The following is a 26,539-nucleotide window of genomic DNA, read 5'->3' on the forward strand; positions in this document are numbered from 1 at the left end:
AAATATTGTGTTTTTTGCCCTTTGAAATGCATATGGTCCAAATGATGGAAAACTATGGTATTAGAAAAAAAAAAAGAAACTTTTAAATTATCTAAATAAACTATTCAAACAAGTTGATCCAATTTCCCACAAATAGCAAAGAGTTTTTTTGGCATCAGAGCTAACTTCTTTCCATCATGACAACCATTAGAATGTTAGGTTAAATGCATACTGATATATTTTACATAATATTATATTCAGTTCTTTCCAACAAACAATAAGTAAATAAAATAAATCAATTAATTATTTAAATTTAATGCAGTATTTTTCTGTTTAGACCAAAATGGCAGAATAACAAAAACATGAAAAACAGTGTGAATCCAGTTTGATGGGTTTTAACGGCATTATTTTTGTGGAGAAACTCAAATCTTGATATATTTAAGTACACTTGCATTTAGATTGATTGTCAGTATACTTATTTGGAACAATGTATCACCTGGTATGTGTTTGTTGAAATATTGGCAGTGTGTATTCAAAAATATAAGTGCATTTTAAATACAACTAACAGATTTATTTTTCACTCTGCCAAATTCAGTGTTCCTGCTTGCTGTGCTTTCTCAGCAAGTAGGAAAAATAATGTGATGTCCTCTGCAGAACTGAAGACTATTTGCATCCCTCCCTGCTGTCTTACATCCAGGTAATCAGACTCACCTGTTCATTGTACCAATAATCCCCTTTTAAAGTTATACTTATTATTGAAATGTGCAACTAAAAAACAGTTTTTTAAAAGTTTTCTGACATCCTTCATGTGTTTGTATATTTAGTCATCTATAGATCTACTTTTTTATGACCAGAGTTTTTACAGATACCTTTATCTTATATTTTTAGCAGAATTGCCCCTTAAGTAATAAAATCCCTCAGCTATTGACACATGTGTAGTTTTGTATGATATTTTGTGCAATACATTTCTAAATATAATGAATAATCAAATTTGTTAGACTGTTGTTTTGCTAATTTAGATTTTGAGTAATCATGTAATAATTTTGTGAATCATTGTGTCATAGGCTAAAATCACAGCCTAAAAGTACTTGTCAGCCTTTCATTAACTTGCAGGTATTGAGGAACGGGGTTTGCGTTTTTATAGCTGTCTCTGAACTTGTTACACCTGTAGCCACTTGCAATGTACAGCCAAGGTATCAAACAGGCTTATTGATCATGTTACTGTCCTCTTTGCAACATCCACCATCCAGGTAAAACATTTTGACACACACACACACACACTCTTGTTTTGCTATATGTAGTGAGGACCATGTGTTGACTCCCATTGACTTCCATTGATTTTCAGTCATTTTCAACCCTTTCTATGCCCTAACCCTGACAATAACCCTAAACCTAACCATTACCAGTGCTTACCTAACCCTAACCTTAACCTAAACTCAATTCACACCTTAGTCCTAAACCTAACCGTTAGCAAAATAGGTCGTGAGGACCAGCAAAATGTCCTCACTTTGGTACAAACCGTCCTCAATTTGATGGTGAAATCGGGAAAATGGTTCTCACTGTGATGCCAAGACAGGAACACACACACACACACAGATGTATAAACACAGATGCATACTCACATGCATCCATGAAGTTGTCTTCTCCTCAAGCACCACTGGGTGTCGCTCCAGAGCGCCCAATCCCGCCTCAGTGCGCTTATTCCCTCCAATATTACCCCCCTCTGCTCTTACTGTGTGTGCGGGAGCGTTGTGTGTCGGATAGAAAGTCAGCCTGGTTTCCAGCTGAGTGCTTGCTCTCTCACAGTGTGTGTGTGTGTGTGTGTGTGTTGTCATTATTATCCACTCTGCTCCCAGCTCAGAATGGCCAGATTCACTCAGACTGAAACAAGAAGGCAGCACCATCCACAGCAGCCCCAGCCCGCTTACTCCAGCCTGGTTTTCACCGGACCGGGGGTGCCACCGACACAACAACCACTCCTACTTATCCCTCACCAGCACCAGTACCCTCAGATCACATTTCCGAAACCCATGAACGGGTCAGAACCCATTTCAATTCATCCGGAGAGCGGCAACATGAAAGACCAAGATGCCATTAAGCTGTTTATCGGGCAGATACCGCGGAACTTGGAAGAAAAAGACCTGAAACCCCTGTTTGAACAGTTTGGGAAAATCCACGAACTGACAGTTCTCAAGGACCGATACACCGGGATGCACAAAGGTAATGTGTCGCGCCTAGACGGTCGCGAAGACCGCTTTATAATTTCCCATTAACTCTATTATTTTTAGCTGATGTCTATTTAGATGCGCGCTTTTAATTTTTCAATTTACGTCAAATATTAGTCCAAACAATTTGTCTGTGAGAGGCTTCTATTAGTCTTTGTGTTTTCCCAATATTTGGAAATATACAGCAATAAAAATAATATACAGCATTCCTAACCGGAATTTTCAGCATTTACATTTCCCATCAACAATTTCCATATTTCACAACACATCCTTCATTATTATGAGCGCTTCTTCTTTACGAACAATTCTTTACAGTTTATTTATTTATTTATTTTTTTGTAATCGAAGAGTGTTTCCTTAACGCGCTCCTAAAGTGGGACAGAGGCGCTCGGAAAGGATGCATTTTTAAAGAGCCTTCCCTTGCCAGTCTCATCTTTTTTTTCTGCGGAGGGGCGGCATCATTTATTCATTCACATGCTTTCTTTAACATCTTTTCGCGTGGGAGTGGGAGCTCGGGCGCAGTGCCGTCACAGCTAAATCTGTGTAATTCTACAGTGTCTCCGAAGGGCGCAGGAGCTGTCACAAGATGACGGACGCTGCCACGGAGATTGTGATGCCGGCTGCGCTGCCTCGGCTGAAATGGGGAGGCCGAGGCCAGCAGCGGAGGAGGGGATGTAAATTCACACTGTTCACTCTGTACAGGCAACAGAGACAACTTCCATCCTCCTTAAACCCAATGAAAGTTAGTGAGGAAGACATTACTGTGAGCTGATCTGTTCAAAGCAATCTTCACCTTCACCTTTACATGTTAGAAGTAAAAATGTAATTATAATAGATTATCCTTAATCTTTGACAGACTGTTCAGATCCATCCATCCATCCATCCATCCATCCATCCGTCCGTAATACCTTGCAGGATTGTGCAAGGATGGGGCTGGCGCGTGTGCTGGCTGGCGCTTGCCTCCAGCACTCATTGGGCAAGAGGCGGGGTACACCCTGGACAGGTCCCCAGTTCATCACAGAGCAGCACGAAGACTCACAGGGCATACACACACTAAAACCCAAGTTTAATTTGGAGTGATCAATTAACCTAGCAATGTTTTTAGGTTGTGAGAGAAAACCGGAGTACCTGGGGAGAACCATTACATGCATGGGGAGTACATGCAAACTTTATGCAGAAAGACCACAGGCCTAGATTTGAACCCATGACATTCATGCTGCAAAGCTACATTGGTAATATGTGCTCCAATGTGCAGCCATGTGATGTTTATCACATTGGCAAATGTATTCTTGACCTGACTTGAGAAGGGAAGCCCAGATATCCCAAGTTACAGTCCCCAGTTCTTCCCAGTGGCCAATTCCCAGGGCATTCTCTGGCCAGAAAAGATATATAGTCCATCCATTGGGCTCTGGGTCTGACCCTGGGTCTCCTCTCAGTTGGCCTGAAACCACTCAAAGGTAGACACCCAACTGACTTCTGTTGATGTGGAGGAGCAGTGGCTCTACTTAAAGCTCCCACTCTATTTCTATGTTCAACCACTCTGTAGGGAAGCTCCTTTTAGTATCTGGGATCTCACTCTTCTGGTCATTATCCATAACTCATGACCTCGTGAACAAGAGACCAAAATACTGGAACAGTAGTGCTTGAGGCAGACTGACCACTAACCTTGAGAGAGCAATCCACCTTTCCTTGTTGAAAGTTGACGCAGACTTTAAGGAACTAAAAACTAGGCAAATGTGTCAACATATCTTTTAACACTATATGATGCCAGACAAAGAAAGACAATGGCAATGATGCCTTTATGGCAGCTGCAGAACTTTGATGATAAAATATTTGGATAGCTGTTAACAATAAGACTATTCTCCCATGATTGGGTTGTGGGTTTGAGGTTGTACACACGTTGAAACGCAGTATTACCCTTTTGACTTATAAAATAGTTTTCATACCTTGGTCAAACATTTTGCAATTCTTAAATTTTTTTTTCCAGGTTTTATTGCTCAGTTCATTTTTTTTAGGTTTGGCTCTTGAGTAGTCATGAGTATGTTTACTTACTGGTATCAAGGTAAAACAAGATTTTTAAAGGTTTTTGCTTTAAAACATTCCTACCCTTTTATTTTAATAAAATGAGAGAAAAAAATGTCAGAGTGACTTGAGTTTTCTCCAGTATAGAGCACAGTGTAATATAGTGTTTCCCTTCCCCCCACATGATGTTAGCATCAGAACACAACTGTTAAACGTAGTGAGTGTTTAATCTATATTTTGCTCGAGTCTATGTTTAAAAATACCAAGTAAATGTTATAGGTAACATTATTATAACTGTAATAAGCAATATAATCAATTAGCAGCACTTTAAATTACGGTTGCTTTCTTTTAGATCATGTTATACATGTTTGAAATTATTGCGAAAATACCATGATACAGTGAAACTGTGTTATATTTGCTCAAGGTTGTCTTACTTCAAAAATCTCATAACAGCCAGTGCCTAGCAATACTAATCTGATGAATAAGACAACACATATATTTGGCAAATATAGGTAAATATTTGTTTTTCTGTAATCTAATTCATTGTAGCTGCTTATGTTGAAGACAGTGTTTAAATCTAAATTAATACCCAGATAATTTATAAAATCCTATGTGTAGCTTGTCCTATTTCAAAACATATGTATGTTTTAATGTCTGTTTTTCACATTCTTCTGTAAAAGTCCCAGCCCCAAAAGTGCACAGTAGACAATCATTTTACTCTGCAAGGCATTTTTATTTCTATTTTTGCAAATTTCTGTTACAGTTTTGAGTTTTCGTCTTATACTCCAACACTGCAGATGTTGACGTGTGCGGAATAATGTTTGAACAGGAGATAAGGCTTTTGTTGCAGTGACATTTAGGCTAGACTAATGATGAATATATATATATATATATATATATATATATATATATATATATATATGAGAGTCAAATAAATGCCATTTGCAAACATTGCCACATTGTTTAGCAGTATGAGAAGTCGCTGTCAAAAGGTGAAAGTGAGATTAAGTGAAATTTGTCAGTATTCTAGAGGCTGTCCACAACTGCCTCGAAACAGTTATACCGAGTCCCCTGTTTCATTCAAACACCAAAGGTTGAAGCCGTGAAGGTTCGTTCTGAATATCACCATCATACTCTTTATTTCCCTGCTGAAATGTGAAGCAATATTTGATGTCAGCTTGTGGAAAGGAAAGATTTATTTTTTCAATGTAGCCTTCATTTGCCATTCATGGGCATGTGTTTATTGTGTGTGTGGGTGTGTGTATAGTCTACAATATCATTGCCTTGAGTTGCGTAATGATTGCAGTATTTGGCTGCTGAGTAAATTTTGTCCCAAAAAAAAAAAAAAAGATTCAGGCTGTTAGACATGCAGCTCGACATAGTTCAGTTTCACAGGCCTATAGCTTGGATCTTTGTTGAGGGGACTTTTAATTCAAATGAAATAACAATCTCAGTGGGTCGTTAGTAGTTCCCATTTCCAGTTATTAAAATGAATAGTTTTCTGTAATGTTTCTTTCTTTCATAGAGGTTTCCTCTGATTTCTATAAAGTAATGTACCATATATATTCTATTAATTGGATAACTCAACCTTGGATTGTAAAGAAAAAAAGACTTTTACTTTTGTGATTGAGATGTGTGGTTTGCACTGCATTAGAGCGATTCAGGTGCTGTTGTATACTTTGAATGATAAATCCTTATGTATCCTTTTATATTGATAAACAATGTGGCATATTTAAAAAAAATGTGTATAAAAATGTTTAATTTGAGCTATATGAGGTCATCTCCTTGATCCAATGCAACATAATTTGAAATCTGCTTCTCAGAGTGAATATATACCCTCATTCATGAGCTTACAAACAACTAATTAATTCAAGATAAGTAGGGTTCATCAAATTAAATGTCTTAGAATGTAATGATGCCTGGCCACACAATTAACAATACATAATCAAACCCTAATATGTCAGTGATCTTTTAGAGTTAATCATGCTATTAGGCAGAATGGGATTATGGAGCATGCATCCTGATGGAAAGACTGGGACAGAACCCTCTCTTAGAGGTGCATTAACTCAGATGGGCAGTGCCAGATGCACAAATACATTTTCATTATGCTAAATGTTGTGCCTTTTGTCATTTTGATTTTTCTTTCACTCCCGATGCATTTCCGTGTTTATTATTTCCTTTCTTCTTTTTCTTATGCAACTATTTTTTCCCTTGGTAATCCATGGGGGAAAACATGGAATTAGTTTGTAAAGCGTGATAATAATGCATGGCCATAATAACTTGACTCAAGAGGATTAGCAAATGTGCATTGTCTGAAGCAGCGGTCTCCTGGGTGATCAGTTGGTTGCCTCCCTAAACAGTGGCTGCCTCTCCCAATTAAAAATTCAGTCCAGTCTGCCTCTTCAAATGATTAATTCTGCCCACGCTGTCGATGGCCTGCCAATTATTGTCCCCCAACTGGTATTAATAGGTGGAGGATTTCCTGATGCTGAATTTATCATAGCCTGTGGAAACTTCTCCCTTTGGCTCTAATTAGTTTATGTTTATAGCACATGCAGAGCACACTCTTAGACATTTATGCACATGCATATATGCAGAACTAAGGCTGTCTTTTAAAGTGTTGCTGGCCCTCAACTTCTTCTCTTTTTTTCCCCGTTTGCATGTTTTGTTTTTTTCCACCAAATTACCGTCCCTGCTATGAATAAGTGGATGTATTTATGGAAACCAAACGTCTCTGGACAGATTGTACCCTGCGAGCTGCCCTCATGCAGTTAAGTATCGTGCAATCAAATCAGAGCGAAAGAGCATACATGGTTCAGCTCAGCAGACAGACAGACAAACCATCCCTGAGTTGCTCCAATTTGCTGGCCAAGGCAACCCTGATATCAATATTAAGCTTGTGTCGGCTATCATTCTGTTAATGCATTTATAAATGGAGATATTGCCGTAGACCCCAGCCAGGGCGAAGCACATTAAATCACAGAATAATCTGATGAAATATTTATTCAAGTTTTTATTTTTTTCCCTCTCTGAGCTAATCTGATGGATAGGGTTTCTCAGCGATATGTTCTTGAAAAGAGAGAGAAATACCAGAATAATTCCACATATCATATACATCAAAACCATATAATAGGGTATTTTGAAAAAGCAATTTTCCTTAGATAGCTTTGCCAGATGAAGTTTGTGGCCTCAGACTTCTTTCTATCTTTACTAGCAAATATGAGTCCATGTGCTTGTCCATAATGTTTGTGCCTTGTGGTAAGTGCCAAAGATCACGGTGCTGTTGTAGGACAGCATCCCCCCTGAGGAAACAGATGGGGTAAACTCACAGAACATAAATAAAACTGTACATGTGGCATAGATGGTCCATGCACATAACACACTGATACGATTACATTGTATTAATTATGTAATATATTACTGAAACAGGTGTGTCTGTAAACAGGGTTTTGTATCTCTGTATCACAACTCAACTTGAATGGCATTCTCAGATTCCGCCTATACAAGCTGTGCAGCATAAATGCATTTGTGCATATATTTGCAAAAGCCTGTATATGTCTTTCAATTTTACGGTATTAAAGCTTTGACAGAGACTTCTGCAAAGGAAGCAGGGTGGTTGCAATGACAGGGGGTGGTCTCTCTATACCCAGATAACCCAGTCGCAAAGCGGAAATGAACATTTAATCAAGATTTGTACTAGCCACTCAAAGATGTTCCAAGGCACTAGTTATTTCAAACTCACTTTTCTATCATTTTTGTCTTGCTTACAAAAAATAGATAAAGAAAAAAAATAATTACATTTGATTATTGAAAAATCGTAGTTGTCTTTTGTAATTCTCGGTCAATTTGCCCCTTCTATAATTTGTAGCCCATTTCACACTCAAGCATCTCCATTTTGTTCCAACCTAATTTTATTTACTATGCATAAACAAAGTATGTCGTATCTTTAACCCTAGAATAGCAGTTTATTATCTTACTAGTTAAGTATTTTGATGAATTGTAGAGTTAAATATTCATAAAATTGCTAAAACGACAATAAGAATTGTTTTTAACTGTACATTATTTTCTAGAGATTTTATTTAAAATCATTATTGTTTTCATTGTGATTCTGAGCTGTGAAGGCCAGCTGCCTTATAAAGTATGAGAGATTATGACTCCAGAATGTCTTGCTAAGAGATACTGAATTATTATTATTAGTCTCATTACCACAAATTCTAACAGTAGATTGGAATATATTTCAGAAAATGAGTTTCAATCATAGGTTGACAAAGTGAGTACAAAGCATCCAAATAAGTCAGCTACGAATAGAACAAAACTGCAAATGGTAAAGCGGCGAAATGACCAGCACCCATTGGTGACATGAGTAACACAGCATTGTCTCTTTTCAAAAAACTTGCCATTCTCATTTCCCATTCTGATTTATTGTTAGGTTTATCTCTTGGCTCCTCTTGAGAAGTCTTTGGGGTTTTCGCCAGGAATTAAACGCCACACACTACTCAGTTCTTCTACTGACAATGATATCTGAGGCAAGCTACCTGCAGCTCAGGTTTATTGCCGCTCCCCAACAGGTCAGCTACAATAGTACACTGCTTTCTAGCTAAAGTTGCAAGCACACCACTGTGTTTTGTGGTTTCATCACATTTTCCAACTGTTTCATAAAATTACCTGCACCTGGCCACTGGCCAATTTGAAATTCTCCCCCTGGCTGACAGCGGATGGTGACCACACTCTTTTTACTTAAAGCATAACTAAGACAATTAAACTCTTGTCTTAACGCTCCTCTGGCAAAGATACAAAAATAGATGTTTTTTTAATATTATGCTAATCACTTAGAAAACAACTAACTAGTGTAATTAGTTTAGCTTATTACTTTAATTTATCGTTTGTGTTTGTGCTGGGAAGTGGAAATTTGTGAGTTCTAATTCGGATGAATCGAACAGAACAACCCCTGAAGCGAGCAATTTGTGAGCATGTCACACAGCTGTTTTAATTCACAGCATAAATATGTTTTGGCATGCAATACTAATAGCATTTACCATAATCAAGGGGACCAATATTATCTAATCCCACTGGTTTTGCAACTTGCAACAAAATGCGCTGATGCAGGTCTGAAGCAGGTCTGATGTGATTCCTAAATTTTAGATCCTTTTTCTGAGATAAATTAAAGGCAACAATAGTCTGTTTTTAGCTTTGCTAAATGGCTTTTCAGTTGAATTATTTTAATTTTTGCTATATTTTCCTCATGGATGAAACATAATTGATTAAATATTTCCTTACAAATAGCCAGTAATATTCCAGATTTAATAGACATCTGAGTTGTGTGGTCATTTTAACAATATTATTGAAGATAAGCAATAAGAAATAAATCCCTTCCATTTAGTTTTTTTTCTCTGACTTTGTGTTCAGAGTGTGAGGAAAAGCTAGTTTCAGGCTCTATGCAGTTATGTGCAGTGATTTAATTTAACAAATATGGAATAAAATCTTGTGTCATGGCCAGTGAGCAAAAGTCACTGAGCCAAGCAGTAAAAACACTCACATTGCAATCTTTAAACGTCTGTAAATATTGTAATAAGCAACAGGGCTTTCCTCATAAAAGATGCAGCAGCTCAACTGGTACTGACAGGCGCTATGGGCCCTGACTTCAGCATGAGCAGTGCTGCCTCACCCTCTCCTTCTCCCCTGCTTGTTTCTGTTGTTTTCCCCATAGAGATTGGCAATCTCGGATACCAACGAGGAAAAGCTATGGTGGAAGTTAACGTTTGCACACTAGACTCACCTGACTTTTATTCTCTCTCCGCATCTTTTTCTCTCAGTTAATCTCAGCCTGAGAGAGCCTTCAGGTGGATTGATTTCCTGCTCAAATGCAACATTTATTATGTCTTGCAGTATATAAGACTTTCAGCATGTTGTAAGTGCCAGTATTCCATGACCTTTGTGGAATATGCTTACTCTTAATGGGTGCCTGAAGCAGGGATGGAAATGTGTATATGTGCAAACATGTCTAAGAAAGAACATAAACTAACTTTTATCAGAGAGATTTATTTATGAAATGTCAATCAATTGTATGTATAGCAAGTTAAGTTTTGCCTTTAAAGCCACACCAAATCCTTGTGGCTTGGTTTGAATGGGAATTTATTAAAGCTCCTATGCTCATTATGATTTAGTGATACTAGGAAGGGGAAGGGGTGTGGGGTTCAAGAAGGGTAAAGGCCACCCCAAAGGCCACCCCTATATGGTGCACTGTGGCGGACTCCCAGGGTATTAGGAAAACTTGCGATATGCAATAATATTGGTCAATTTCATGATAACGATATAATCAATCAAATACCTAACAGTCTTAACATCATTCTGTTATGGATTATTACAAACAAAAATAATACCTAGTTTCTTCATAACTTTATCAACGTTCCACAAATGTAACTTCTAAAACATTTTTATACTGTATTAAACAAGCCTCACCAAATATATTACTTGCATAGAGTACCTGAATGCCTGGTACTTAAATGATTGCCTTTCTTTAATTGTGCTTCTTTGCGATTCTGATGTTGCTTACAGCGATATTACCACAAATAACCACAAAATTATGATATACAGGTCCTTCTCAAAATATTAGCATATTGTGATAAAGTTCATTATTTTCCATAATGTAATGATGAAAATTTAACAGTCATATATTTTAGATTCATTGCACACTAACTGAAATATTTCAGGTCTTATATTGTCTTAATATGGATGATTTTGGCATACAGCTCATGAAAACCCAAAATTCATATCTCACAAAATTAGCATATCATTAAAAGGGTCTCTAAACGAGCTATGAACCTAATCATCTGAATCAACGAGTTAACTCTAAACACCTGCAAAAGATTCCTGAGGCCTTTAAAACTCCCATCCTGGTTCATCACTCAAAACCCCAATCATGGGTAAGACTGCCGACCTGACTGCTGTCCAGAAGGCCACTATTGACACCCTCAAGCAAGAGGGTAAGACACAGAAAGAAATTTCTGAACGAATAGGCTGTTCCCAGAGTGCTGTATCAAGTCACCTCAGTGGGAAGTCTGTGGGAAGGAAAAAGTGTGGCAGAAACGCTGCACAACGAGAAGAGGTGACCGGACCCTGAGGAAGATTGTGGAGAAGGGCCAATTCCAGACCTTGGGGGACCTGCGGAAGCAGTGGACTGAGTCTGGAGTAGAAACATCCAGAGCCACCGTGCACAGGCATGTGCAGGAAATGGGCTACAGGTGCCGCATTCCCCAGACCTGGGCTACAGAGAAGCAGCACTGGACTGTTGCTCAGTGGTCCAATGTACTTTTTTCAGATGAAAGCAAATTCTGCACGTCTTTCGGAAATCAAGGTGCCAGAGTCTGGAGGAAGACTGGGCAGAAGGAAATGCCAAAATGCCAGAAGTCCAGTGTCAAGTACCCACAGTCAGTGATGGTCTGGGGTGCCGTGTCAGCTGCTGGTGTTGGTCCACTGTGTTTTATCAAGGGCAGGGTCAATGCAGCTAGCTATCAGGAGATTGTGGAGCACTTCATGCTTCCATCTGCTGAAAAGCTTTATGGAGATGAAGATTTTATTTTTCATCACGACCTGGCACCTGCTCACAGTGCCAAAACCACTGGTAAATGGTTTACTGACCATGGTATCACTGTGCTCAATTGGCCTGCCAACTCTCCTGACCTGAACCCCATAGAGAATCTGTGGGATATTGTGAAGAGAACGTTGAGAGACTCAAGACCCAACACTCTGGATGAGCTAAAGGCCGCTATCGAAGCATCCTGGGCCTCCATAACACCTCAGCAGTGCCACAGGCTGATTGCCTCCATGCCACGCCGCATTGAAGCAGTCATTTCTGCAAAAGGATTCCCGACCAAGTATTGAGTGCATAACTGTACATTATTATTTGAAGGTTGACGTTTTTTGTATTAAAAACACTTTTCTTTTATTGGTCAGATGAAATATGCTAATTTTGTGAGATAGGAATTTTGGGTTTTCATGAGCTGTATGCCACAATCATCCGTATTAAGACAATAAAAGACCTGAAATATTTCAGTTAGTGTGCAATGAATCTAAAATATATGAATGTTAAATTTTCATCATGACATTATGGAAAATAATGAACTTTATCACAATATGCTAATATTTTGAGAAGGACCTGTATTGTGCAACCATACAACTGCAGCTAAAAGAGGAATCCTAAGGTTACACAGTCTCCAACAACCATCTGACATTATTCAGACATCAATCAGTTGTTTTGGAGTGATGTTACAAGGTTAAGGTTTGCTAAACTGTACTAACTGTGTGCTTTGGTAAGATGAGTCTATCTTCCATGGACATCTCAGTCCCCAGATTTTAATCCCATAGATAACCTATGGGATGAGTTGAAGAGAATATAAGTGAGGACCCAGGTCTCTGGACAATCTAGACGGATTGTACAGAGAGGAACTGTCAGTGACCCCTTTCCCTGTATGCTTCATGTTGTGAAATGTTATTAGGAGAAGACTAAGTCTTGCCCTGTTGACTAAGGGCTGTTCAAAGTACTAAATGTAAGGGCACCAACAATTGTGTCACTGGACATTTTGTTGAAAATAAACATTTCCTAGGATGGTATTTTCTCCCCTCACACTGAATAATTGTACTTAAAATAAAAGGTTTTCAAAAATGATACACATGTTATGCATACATTAATTTTAAGGCTTTTAATGCATCTTTATCAGGGGTTCCAACCAGTTTGTCTGAATTTGCCCATTTCTTTTTTAGGATTCAAAAGGAGTGAAAAAGTTAGAATGAGTTTAAAAATGTATTTATTAATTAATTTATGTATTCATTTATATGCCATTTATTCTCCACAGGGTGGCAGTTTTTAATGTCACTCCACACCCTCCCTGTATATGACAACAGCATAATCTGTTCTAGGACACATTTATTTTCTATGGGTAGAGTTGGTAGGGATGTTGCCCTACCACCTTCTTGCTCCTGCACAAAGGTCAGAGCAATCTTCTATTAGTATAAAAAGAGGAATAGAAGCCTATATGTTCTGTTTGCAGAGAATGTGGCTGCCAACATAGCAGATTGTGCTCTTATAAAGTGGGTTATAAAGGCAAAACATAAAAGGACCAAAAGAAGCAGGAGGGTTTGACGTTTAATGTTAATGTTGTGTTTGAGTCTGGCTGTTCACTTGTTCATACTCGAAGGAAAACAAAATAACAAGGGAGGGGAGGGAGAGAGGAGATTTTAATGCAATGTTTTGTGATAATCCTTCTCCATTTTGGAACAGTTCAGGGAACTCATGTGAAAAGCCTTGTACAAGCTTGGAAAAATAATAAGTTATTTGTATTGCCTTAGTGCTTTGCCCTTGGAGGGCCTGCTAACCCCCAATGTTTTGGCCCAAAAAACAATCACAGATTAGTCAAGCTGTCACATCTTTCTGATTGCCAAATGGTTGAGCCCTTGATGTTGGCGCGAATGAACAATGCATGAATGTCGAACATGTATCTGCCTGAGAGTGCATGTAAACACAATGCTTTGTGGATATGCCTCAGCACTGCCGACCAATCCTTCTCTGTCACATAGCCCAGTGTGATGGAGAGGAATTGGACAGTGTGCTTGGGCACATGCATGCAGAGGAAGGGGTGGGGGCCCAAAAGGCAAATGACAGACAGACACATGGCACGAAAAAATGGATGTATGGGCAGATGGATAAGTGGAGGGGAAAAGATGAAGTGTTTGTCAAGAGTTGCAGAAACAAATGGCAGCTTTTATCCTGAGGCTTTGGGTGAGAGGAGTGATGGTTCAGCTCAGGACAGAGAGGGCACATCAGACAGGGTGAGTGGCATTTTGGCACAAGAGCACGGCATGGAGGGTCGAGGGGGAGGGACAGGGGGCCTGGCTCAGAAGATAAAATAATCACCTGGAGCCCTCTGATAACAGTAGTTTGACATAATTCAAATACTACAGCTAAAACTGCTGATGCCAATACTTCTCCTCATAATGAGGTTAGATTTAATCCTATTCCATAATAAACAATTACTTGAAAAACAAGTATGTTGCAATTTTGAAAATACAAATAATCTTTATTAATTTAAATTAAGTATAACTATCACTATTAGAAATTATGCTCAAATATTGCATCTACTAGATGCAACACAAAAACATATATATAAAAAATGGTACATGCAAGAAGTGTAAAGAGGCATGCTGCGCAGCAGGGCTATAAATAGGAACTGTGTGGTATTTCTGTGGTAAAATAGGTTAAGCTGGCATCGCTGCACTGCTGGCATGACATCACTGATTGCCTGCCAGCGTTACCTAAAAAACTCTCCCACACTCTGAAAGAGAGAGGAACAGGATAAAAGGAGGGAGACAGTGTGAGTAGCTATGGGGGGACTAAACAGCCCTGTCCTAGTCATTTCCATCTTCTGTCCTTGTACTTTCCTTTCGGTGGCCCATCCATCCATCCATCCATCCATCCATCCATCCATCCATCCATCCATCCAGCCAGCCAACCAGCCAGTCGGTCCCTGGTTTGAAGCTTTGTACCAGAGATGTGTCGCATTTGCATTTTTTGCTCATGTTTTCCTGCGTTTCACTTTATGTGATGCAAGCAAACGGCTTGCCAGACTGTGATGAGGAGAAGATGAGAGATGGCATTTGTGTTTCTTTCTTCATCATCCAAGATTAATTTGGTTTAATGAGCAGAGTATATGGACTTTATGAGAGCTCCAAAGTGGAACCTGATCTGAGGTTTAATGTTTAGCGGAAGATCGGATTTAATTAAAAAATGACTGCTCAAAGTAATTAATGGATGACAGGTTCCTATATTTTCTCTGTCTTCTCATTCTCCTCATTGAGTTCATTATACATCTATCTATCTATCTATCTATCTATCTATCTATCTATCTATCTATCTATCTATCTATCTATCTATCTATCTATCTATCTATCTATCTATCTATCTATCTATCTATCTATCTATCTATCTATCTATCTATCTATCTATCTATCTATCTATCTATCTATCTATCTATCTATCTATCTATCTATCTATCTATCTATCTATCTATCTATCTATCTATCTATCTATCTATCTATCTATCTATCTATCTATCTATCTAATCTTGTTTGTCACATCTTCATTAGGAGAACAGTATTTCTGGTATCCTCTGGGCTAAATGTGGTTTGTAGGAAATTTAAGTCGATGCAATTAACACCCTTGTGCCTGCTTGTTAGTCAGACCATTAGAGGTAATCATTAGTCTTCTTCAGCTCCAGCGGTGACATGAGATAAATAAATAAAAAAGTCAAGAAGATGGGACAGTATATATTTTTGGTATGTGTACTGGTATGCATGGATATAACATGTTTTACATACAGTGTGAAAAACATAATTTTAAAGGATGGTTGTGTGTCAAACGAGACACAGCTTTAGGCTTTAATCTGAAGTTTTTTATATGAGCACACATCCTCCTGGGGTTGTGACTCTGACAGAGCAATGCATTCTGCATATGATGGCTGATGTAGCAATAACTAGACATGAGTAGATCTAGTTTTTTTCTGCTCCCTTTCCTGTAGGGGTGATTTATATCTAACCTACCTTGATTTGGGGAATCAATGTCTTATCAGAATAAGTAGTCAATCAGAATTTGAAAAGAAAAAACTATTTTTATAGACTTACAACACTTTAAAAACGTGCCTGACATTGGCTTGTTACCAGTTAATTAACTGTTAACACATGATCAAACAAAAAGCAATGTCCTAAATGATTGGTGTTTGAAATGTGTGGGTGCCAAGGGAAATTATTTGCACCAATTCAAGATCGATTTTTCTTTTAATCATTTGACATGTATATAACTGCAGCCTCTGAACATCTAGAAGCAACTGCAGAAATTTCTGAAGATGGTACCACACCAAAAAAGGATTTTGTAAGTAAAATGCCCTGCGTTATATACTTTCCTTAAATAAAGATGTTTTATTGGAGCATTACAGGATCAGGGGTCCTTCAGGGTACTAACTCTGCTTTGTCTACATATTTATACATAAGTATAAAAATATGAAGGCTAAACTCATTTATCCTTTAACTGTATATCACAGGGTATGACTTAAGAGGGTATCACTTTCATACCTGTAAAAAAACACTTAATTTATTCTCGTTTTATGTAGCATTTTCTTGAATTATGCAACTAAATTCTCACTGAAATGTTCTATTCTAAAACAGCATTTATTGTATACGATTTCCTGAAAACATAGTAATGTACCCTTATTTTGACTCTGATCTCCATTTGAACCAGTTGTCTTTCATAAAATATAACAGATTATGACCTGTCAAGACCCATGAAACAAAGTAACCAAAAATAGCAACGATCGATGTGATTTTGGACGCGGCTACTTGTTAGCTCTATATCTCAGTTGATTAGTTCATATTTACCATACAAATAGTTAGGACTAAAAGTACCACTACAAACTGCCCAAATACCACCAGTAGTACTTGTACCACAGCTTGAGGGCCATGGCAACAAATGGAAAAAAGGACATAAAGAATAGATTTACAAATAAAGATGCCTAAATAAAAGCTCTTTTTTGTTAGCAGTCCTTTTTTGATGATGGCTATATTATATACACAAATAAGGAGGAAAGACATACTGCAGATAGATGAGAGGAAAAGACACATGTCTTTGCTCTTTATTCCTCCTGCTGTAGGTCTGTCCAAGCACCTTCTAAGTCTTTGAAGCGGTGTCTTTTAAGGTAACGTTCAATTTGTAAAATCAAAGGGGCTTAGAACTTGATCCTTCTCTTAGTCTCCAGTCATTTTGCAGCTGCCAGTCATCTATGACTATAACTTGGCTGAGATCTACTGATCTGTCTCAAAGGTTGCACTGTCTTTCACCTTTAGTAAGAGGAAAGGAATCATTTGACATATTGGGTTTAAAATGCAAGCCAGAGATATTACATAAAAGTGTTACATTAGTTTGACATATTTTTGCACTACATTTTTTTATACAATAGATAGCAAGAGGCAAACAATGATAGCTGAGCTAAAGCTGTTTTTTTTACGTATTTGTATTTCCTACTTGTAATCCTGTTTGTTTTTGTGAGTGGTTATTCCAGTTCATAAAGAGGAGGAGATGTAGTTTTCTGACTTTGAGTCAGGCAAGGGCTTAGAGAAACTTTTATTGATTTTTGTAAATCCCTCGGCTGGGGCAGGTATGGAGGGAGGGAAGAACAATGGCTTGGAGAGACGGCACTTGGCAGGTGAACTCTTGTTGACCTCCCAGAAGTAACACAGCAGGAGGCAGTAAGTGTGAACCTACACATTATTTACAGCCCCAAGAAATACCATCCATTAACAGTGACAATTAGCCTGTTCGTCCAGGATGCAGTTCGCTAGATTTCTATAGATCGGGCAATCACTTTAATAGTGTAAAGCTACAGAAGAGTGTGAAGGTGCATAAGCTTCCCTACATGGATGAATATGATGACTTCTTTACCTCTGTACTTAGCCTGAATATGTACAATGGATGTTTTGCATTTATGTGTCATTAAATATTTAATGCTAAAAACATATATACAGTATATTCTGTAAATACACTTATATAGACAGAGTCACTCCCTTGAGATGAACTCCTTGTTGGTGTGTTTGTTTGACTGATTCTCGTTGGATAGAATAGTCTATGAGAGCAAGTAGCAACAAATCAATGGATGAGGTCTTCTGCTCAGGGGTCAGAAAGAATACCACACAGGGTGAGGGTACTATTTCTTACCCTGATGATATACATTGATGCTCCTCGGTTCTCTGCAGGATTCATAGTCCCCCTGCTCAAGGTGATGGGATAATGGAAGGGAGTCCCGTAAGGAGAAGAAAGATGAAGGATGTTGTGAAGCTCAATGCAACAGATAAAGCGATGGGCTCTCTGATAAAATGGCGAATGAAGACTGGGATTTATTTTATGATCAACAGATGTTTGTAGAGGGTAGTTTCTGGCTTCCTTTAGGATGAGCGTCTATTTTAATTAAAGTTTACAAGCTCTGCCAGGCTACAGATTTTATTATACCATCATTACAAGCTCATTTTGGCCAGGACAGTGGAAATATTGTTCTTGGAGGGATGACTGAGAGCAATATAGGAAGTTCCTGCCAAGATCTTCTTTATAAAAGTTATTTGTCTTTTATCACTCTGAAAAGTGGTATATTGTCAGATTCAGTATATTTTGGTGATCATAAGAACCGAAATAATTGGTTAGAACTTTCCCTGGGACCAAACAGATGACCCTCCTCATGATCAGTCTGCATCAATAAACCAACTGTGTTCAGGTCTGGCAATGACTCAGGTCATCATCGCATCATTTCACTGCTCACAATGTGTGTTTCATCTTGCCTTCCCACTTAAGTTCCCCTAGAGTCCCACATGGCCATAAATGATGTGAGCAAATTATCTACCATAAATGATCTACTTTTCCTAAAAGTGCAAATGATGTGAGAGGTAACAGGCGAGATCAGTGCCAGGACTGGCTCTGTCTCAGCTAAATCCACAATTTCTGGCCAAGGAAATGCCACTGTGAGAGCAAGTTAACATTTTTTTTTTTTTTTTTTTTTTACACTGGGGTAGCTTGACTACTCTGGGGAATGGAGATCCAGAATATGGATAACATGAAGATATCAAAGGTGAAGCGGAAAAAGGAAGGCTGGGTTTTAAACCAACTCCATCCACTGAGATTGCAACTAACAGTTATTTTAATAGTCAACTGATCTATAAATAATTTTTTAGATTAGTTGGCTAGTCACAGTTATTTTTTATGATCTCCATCAACACTTTTTGTGACTGAAACTAACACTTCAGTTGCTTAAAACGTGTTTTAACGCATTTGTTCTAGTCTATACACCATCTTGTTGCCTCTTGTTGCTACTGTCCTATATTTAACGCCTTTACAAATGAAAACCAAGAAAAACATACTTTATTTGTTTCAACCTTCAAACTTTAAACGTTTTCTTGGTTGTTTGCAAATATTTTAAATTACAGTTTAAAAAGGGAGAGCATATGAACATGTTCTGCAATCAGACTTGCTGCCTTTTCTGAGACAATATTCACAGCATTAACTTTAAGGAATAAAGATGAAAGAATTATTCAATATACTCTTCAGCTCTCCAGTAAGACATAAAATTAAATAAAACAATCCCATTACGCAGCTTAACCTTAATCTCAGCCAAACTGTTTTGCTCAGTAACAAATGAAACACTGAAAGACACCACAAATACATCGGTAAATATCAGCTAAATGAATTACAGGTGTTGGACAATGAAACTGAAACACCTGGTTTTAGACCACAATAATTTATTAGTATGGTGTAGGGCCTCCTTTTGCGGCCAATACAGCGTCAATTCGTCTTGGCAATGACATATACAAGTTCTGCACAGTGGTCAGAGGGATTTTAAGCCATTCTTCTTGCAGGATAGTGGCCAGGTCACTACGTGATACTGGTGGAGGAAAACGTCTCCTGACTCGCTCCTTCAAAACACCCCAAAGTGGCTCAATAATATTTAGATCTGGTGACTGTGCAGGCCATGGGAGATGTTCAACTTCACTTTCATGTTCATCAAACCAATCTTTCACCAGTCTTGCTGTGTGTATTGGTGCTTTGTCATCCTGATGCACGGCACCGCCTTCAGGATACAATGTTTGAACCATTGGATGCACATGGTCCTCAAGAATGGTTCGGTAGTCCTTGGCAGTGATGCGCCCATCTAGCACAAGTATTGGGCCAAGGGAATGCCATGATATGGCAGCCCAAACCATCACTGATCCATCCCCATGCTTCACTCTGGGCATGCAACAGTCTGGGTGGTACGCTTCTTTGGGGCTTCTCCACACCGTAACTCTCTCGGATGTGGGGAAAACAGTAAAGGTGGACTCATCAAAGAACAATACATGTTTCACATTGTCCACAGCCCAAGATTTGCGCTCCTTGCACCATTGAAACCAGTGTTTGGCATTGGCATGAGTGACCAAAGGTTTGGCTATAGCAGCCCGGCCGTGTTCTGGTGGAAACAGGAGTTGAGGTGCACATTTAATTCTGCCGTGATTTGGGCAGCCGTGGTTATATGTTTTTTGGATACAATCCGGGTTAGCACCCGAACATCCCTTTCAGACAGCTTCCTCTTGCGTCCACAGTTAATCCTGTTGGATGTGGTTCATCCTTCTTGGTGGTATGCTGACATTACCCTGGATACCGTGGCTCTTGATACATCACAAAGACTTGCTGTCTTGGTCACAGATGCGCCAGCAAGACGTGCACCAACAATTTGTCCTCTTTTGAACTGTGGTATGTCACCCATAATGTTGTGTGCATTTCAATATTTTTAGCAAAACTGTGCTCTTACCCTGCTAATTGAACCTTCACACTCTGCTCTTACTGGTGCAATGTGCAATCAATGAAGACTGGCTACCAGGCTGGTCCAATTTAGCCATGAAACCTCCCACACTAAAATGACAGATGTTTCAGTTTCATTGTCCAACCCCTGTACCTATGAGGCTTTAACAGAAGTTTAGTATTCTTACATATACTGAATGACTTACAGGTGCACACTATTTACCGATTAGGAGACTTCTGAAATAGTTGGATCTAATTTAGGGGTACAGGAACAAAATGGGGGCACAATACAGATACATCTCATGCTTTTAGGATTTTTTGTTATACTTCTTCATCTTCTTGCAATATGCAATCAATGAAGACTGGCTACCAGGCTGGTCCAATTTAGCCATGAAACCTCCCACACTAAAATGACAGGTGTTTCAGTTTCATTGTCTAACCCCTGTATATCTGTGTTTAACTTGCACTCAGTGGTGGAACCCAGCATGAGTTTGAAAATGATGTGCCCCGGGAGTCAGGTGTTCTCTCCGGGTACAGAGCCTCAACCACCCAGTCAGCTGACAGCTGGCGATGCAAGCTGGTTGTAAGCGCAGCGGGAATGGACATCTCCAAAAACTATGGAGTAATTTTCCAATTAAGCTATATTTTGATAAACCAATCAGACATTTCAGCTTTACAAAGCTACATTCTTGCCTAAAAACATCATAAAAGTTAATGTTGTGTCACAGAAAGTTTAGTGTATCAAACTTTACTCACAATTTTTGCCGCTCTCCTCCACCACTGCCACTGCCATTTGAGCAGTATACTTCAACCCACACTGAATCATGGGCCACGACACTGGTGCGGTTATGATGCTTACCAGGCAGTTGAGGCTATGTTGCCCTCTGCAGTCCCCTTAGAACTCTATTTGTTATTTTGAGGTGTGCTGGTCATTTTGTCCCTCTGCATTTTTGGTCATGTCACACCTGGATACAACCTGGTGTTGCCTACTATGGATCATTTTGTAAAGAACTTGTGGAAATCTGTACCTACAGTACAAATGACGACAGTGAGACATTTCATAGCCACTTTGACTTAAAGTGATCTACTAGATGCTACTCTTAATAAAGTCAGGAAATGTGGTTATGTAACTCCAATAAATAATATTTACTAGCAGGAGGTTACTTATTATTTTGGTTTCATTAGACGTTCTCATTTGTTATATATTTCATATTACATGGCTAAAGTGGGCATGGAATTAGAGTCAATATTATACAACTTAATACAATTTTTAGGACCATTTATCCCCATATTTCAATAAAATACTTTACTGCAATCAAAAATGAACTGATTTGTCTTATCCTTTACTGTCCCTCACGGTGGAAATTCAGGTTTAGTAGCAGCAAAGTGAGACGCAAATGGAAGCATGCAGATTCACTCAAGGTAAAATATAATAACAAAAATAAGAAATAAGAGACTGTAATAAGGACAAATTTAATACATAAGGGAAAAAAAAATCTGTACTACTGTTATTAAAATTAGCACACTCACATTCAAAGAGATGTGTAACTGAGCACGATAATATAAAATATGTACATATAGAATTAGGATCCGACAAAATGACAATGTGTATTTAGGAAATGGATGTCGGAGTTAATACTTTACCATTTAGAGCTCACTGTGTTGAAATATTTTGGCACAATTGGTGACAATTGGCTTTTTAGAGGAACAAAATGAAGAAGGGTGTAGTGCTGATACCACAATTGGAAAGAAGCATGTAAAGGAAGAGGACTCACTCAGTCTTTCAGCCAACACTCTTTTAATTACATGCCAATTAAGTAGAGTCAAGATGGTGAGATTTAGATGATTTCCTTATACCAAACCTGGAGTTGCAATAGGTGATAAGACACAAGCGTGGAAAGCAGATAGGAGGTAAGGATTGCAAAGAGTTTCTTCTCTTCAGAGCTGAAATCAATGTGTGAGATAAAGCTGTGTTAGGTTTCTGTCAGATGAGGCAGAGGATCATCTCCTCACAGTGGGAAGGCTTCCCCCGGTGCTGTGTCAGCAGGCTTTGATTACAGTGGATTTTTGTTGTGTTTCAAACAATTTCATCATGCCCACCCCCCCCACCACCTCCCACGCACACTTGTCGCATTTGGTATGCAATGCAGCACAGGCAATTTGTACGTGTTTGGATTCCAATTATGGAGTTGTTAAAGCATTTTCGCCTGTGGCCTGCAAATTCTTATTAAGCCATACATTAAAGAGCACAGAATCACATTTAAATGGAGTTCATGTTTCTCTTTTGTTTCCCAGTGTCGTGGTTGTTATTAATTTATTTGCAAAGTCCTATGCATTACGCATTAACAAATAAATCGTCTTTGTGATTGCAATGCAAAATGCTCGTTTTGTATTCAGAGATAGGGGCACCATTTGTCAACAACAACAAACCCACAGAGACCCGAAAAAGAAAGAAAACCAAGAGCACAGATAGAGCCATTTCATTTTGCCCCCGCTGATTAAAGAAACAAACAAACCCAAAACTGCAGCTTTCTTCGTCTTTTTATTTTTTTAACTAGCTGATGCAGATGAGTGACAGTTCTTTTAACGGCACCGTGGTTAATTGAGTGATTTACTTGGTGATGGCAATTGAAAATCATTAAGTTAGGGCTGCTGGGACACACGAGGTCCTGGATGATGACATCAGTGTCACAGTCGGTGACCTCAAAGGTCCTGATCCTTGAAGAAACTCCATTACTGCCTGTTTTTCATACCTTGCTGGGTGCTGACACTTTATCAAATAAACAACTTCATATTTAACTTGTAATCCCAAAAGCTGGGGCTCACATGCTAAACCAACAGCTCCTTTGACTAAAGAAAATACACAGACATAAATCAACAACTTTCTGAGGCATTCCTGTAGACTAGAGACTCAACCACACACTGTTAAGGCACAGAAAATATGGTTAATGGATGAATAAAAGCGATCTTGTATGAGGCAAGAAAAATGGATTGGAATATTGTTTGTGTAAAGACACTTAATACATCACCACCCACTGAATACATTTGGTTGATGAAATGAGATCCAGAATGCAAGGGCTGCTAATAAACCATCTTCGGAGTGGCAGAAATATGATGCATGCTGACCCATATGAACCTCATTAATAGAACACAAGCAAACCTATTTATCCAGATAGTTGGGGCAAAAATGATTGCCTCAGTATTCAGTCTGCCTTTTTCCCATCTCTTTGCCTCTATGGCTGTTTTCTCTTCTTTGCTTTTCTCTTTTCGATGTATTAAGTGTGTACAGATGTGCCATATAATTACATGCTGGCTCTGCACTGGTTTGGTCAGATATGATATTCTTTACATTGGAATAGAACATTTCTTCCATTGATAACAGGTATTTGAGTAAATATGACCTGATTTAAGGGTATTAAGTTCTACACAATTTATTATTTATGCTTTATACCCCATCACACAACTACATATTATATATCAGTGGCCAAATAAAAAATGCAAATTCAGTTAAATGATGCTCCAGCATCACTTTTCGATAAGTCTGACACTGAAGTATACATGATGACACAGTTGCTTTTGATTTTGACACATGTCATTACTATGTATATACTTCACTGAGTCATCATGTAAAGTGTGGTTGATTTTGTGCAAGTGCTACTTAGCAATGACCTGATGATGTCGTTACTTAATCTCATGGTGCACTACGATGAAGACTCACTCACTTCTGCATTCTGAGTGCTTGAAATTGCTCTAATAGAAGGGCAGCCTGGCTTATTTTCTTATTAATTCAGCTAATAATTATAAAGCATTGACAATTCATCTCCAGATAGTCAGGAAATGCCTGGAAAAAGCAATGAGACAGTGACATCGTAGCAAAGGTTTATATACTTCTGACTACACACACAATACGCTAGATAATGGTCCATCATGTGTCAGATGTCATTGATGTGACAGGAATCAATGGTTTGTATACAGCAACATACAGCTGGCTAAAAAACAGTGTGACACAATCTTTAGTATTATAAGGATTTTTAAAGTTTATTTTCAGGTTAATTTTATTTTTATCAAAAAAGACCCTGAAACGTTTTAGGCACCATGGTTGAGTAGTGCATGGCAGCAAACCATTTGTGATTAGAACCCCTAATGTAAAGCCAGCTGTGGCTTTATAGTATCTAGATTGTTGTCTGTGCATCCTGTGTAATGCTTTCTGTATAAATGGCTCCACCACAAGCCCATGATACAATAATACCACCACTCTGTTTAACAGGCTTACAAAGTGTTCCCCTTTTACTTCAAATACAGCTTTGCCTAAATCATTTTAAGTTAACTGCATTTAGTTTTAACTCAAGCATGATTTTTTTTCTGTTTTGGGTTTAATTTTGTTAATTTGCTGAGAAGGACAGAGGAAATGTTTTCTTGTTCTTGACCTTTTATATAAAAAAGATATTTTCCATTTTGCAGGCGTTTATATTTTTTCCTGCTTATTCACTCAATATCTATTTTTCTAGAGCTGTAGTCATATCACTGTAGATTCATGTGTGTGCACATTTGTGTGTGCATGTGAACATGGCAGCACACTTGACATGTTGCGGTTGAAAATTCACCACCGAGTTTTACCTGTCTTCTGACCTGCCTTCTACTCTGTCAGCAATACCCCGTCACCCCCCTTTTCCTGCGTCTCTGAGCTTGTCTCCTTTTTCTCTCTTTTTCTATTTCTGTCCCTCTGAATATTTTCCCACTCTCTTGTTTCTTCTGCCTCTTCTGCTGTCAGAGCCATTCAGGATGAGGAGGACAGTGGCATGGCCTGCAAGGAGGATTGGGCAGGACATGGCAATGGGGAAAGGGAGGCTGGGCTCACCTAACAATTGGTTTAAAGAATTCTCTGCTAATCTCTTTCTCACCTTTTGGTTTTTTCCTCTCCCTTTCCCTTGAAATGACTAAAAACTGTCAGCATTTATTGTCCAATTGCCAATTTTTGATTATTTCAAAAATGTTTTGAGTGTTTGAGGGTTTTGAGTATTTTTACTAACTGTAAAAAAAAATGTTATGGTAATATAACTTTTCTTTCCAATTTGATACTTTTAAATACAGGTTTGCATATCTAGAAGATGTATGCCTATACAGGTCCTTCTCAAAATATTAGCATATTGTGATAAAGTTCATTATTTTCCATAATGTCATGATGAAAATTTAACATTCATATATTTTAGATTCATTGCACACTAACTGAAATATTTCAGGTCTTTTATTGTCTTAATACGGATGATTGTGGCATACAGCTCATGAAAACCCAAAATTCCTATCTCACAAAATTAGCATATTTCATCCGACCAATAAAAGAAAAGTGTTTTTAATACAAAAAATGTCAACCTTCAAATAATAATGTACAGTTATGCACTCAATACTTGGTCGGGAATCCTTTTGCAGAAATGACTGCTTCAATGCGGCGTGGCATGGAGGCAATCAGCCTGTGGCACTGCTGAGGTCTTATGGAGGCCCAGGATGCTTCGATAGCGGCCTTTAGCTCATCCAGAGTGTTGGGTCTTGAGTCTCTCAACGTTCTCTTCACAATATCCCACAGATTCTCTATGGGGTTCAGGTCAGGAGAGTTGGCAGGCCAATTGAGCACAGTGATACCATGGTCAGTAAACCAATTACCAGTGGTTTTGGCACTGTGAGCAGGTGCCAGGTCGTGATGAAAAATTAAATCTTCATCTCCATAAAGCTTTTCAGCAGATGGAAGCATGAAGTGCTCCAAAATCTCCTGATAGCTAGCTGCATTGACCCTGCCCTTGATAAAACACAGTGGACCAACACCAGCAGCTGACACGGCACCCCAGACCATCACTGACAGTGGGTACTTGACACTGGACTTCTGGCATTTTGGCATTTCCTTCTCCCCAGTCTTCCTCCAGACTCTGGCACCTTGATTTCCGAATGAATGCAGAATTTG

The 26,539-nt window shown here is 38.6% G+C and overlaps 1 protein-coding gene across 1 annotated transcript in view; it reads left to right on the forward strand.

Annotated features, from left to right (window-relative positions):
• Positions 1–1,616: 1,616 nt before the first annotated feature.
• celf5a (cugbp, Elav-like family member 5a) overlaps positions 1,617–26,539 on the forward strand; it is a 320,729-nt gene continuing 295,806 nt past the window's right edge. The window contains exon 1 of the mRNA XM_047375115.1: positions 1,617–2,199. Coding sequence (XP_047231071.1) covers positions 1,842–2,199 — 358 coding nt within the window. The 5' untranslated portion in view covers positions 1,617–1,841. The remainder of the gene's footprint in view (positions 2,200–26,539) is intronic.

Source organism: Girardinichthys multiradiatus, chromosome 9 (assembly GCF_021462225.1).
Source record: "Girardinichthys multiradiatus isolate DD_20200921_A chromosome 9, DD_fGirMul_XY1, whole genome shotgun sequence".
Lineage (NCBI taxonomy): Eukaryota > Metazoa > Chordata > Actinopteri > Cyprinodontiformes > Goodeidae > Girardinichthys > Girardinichthys multiradiatus.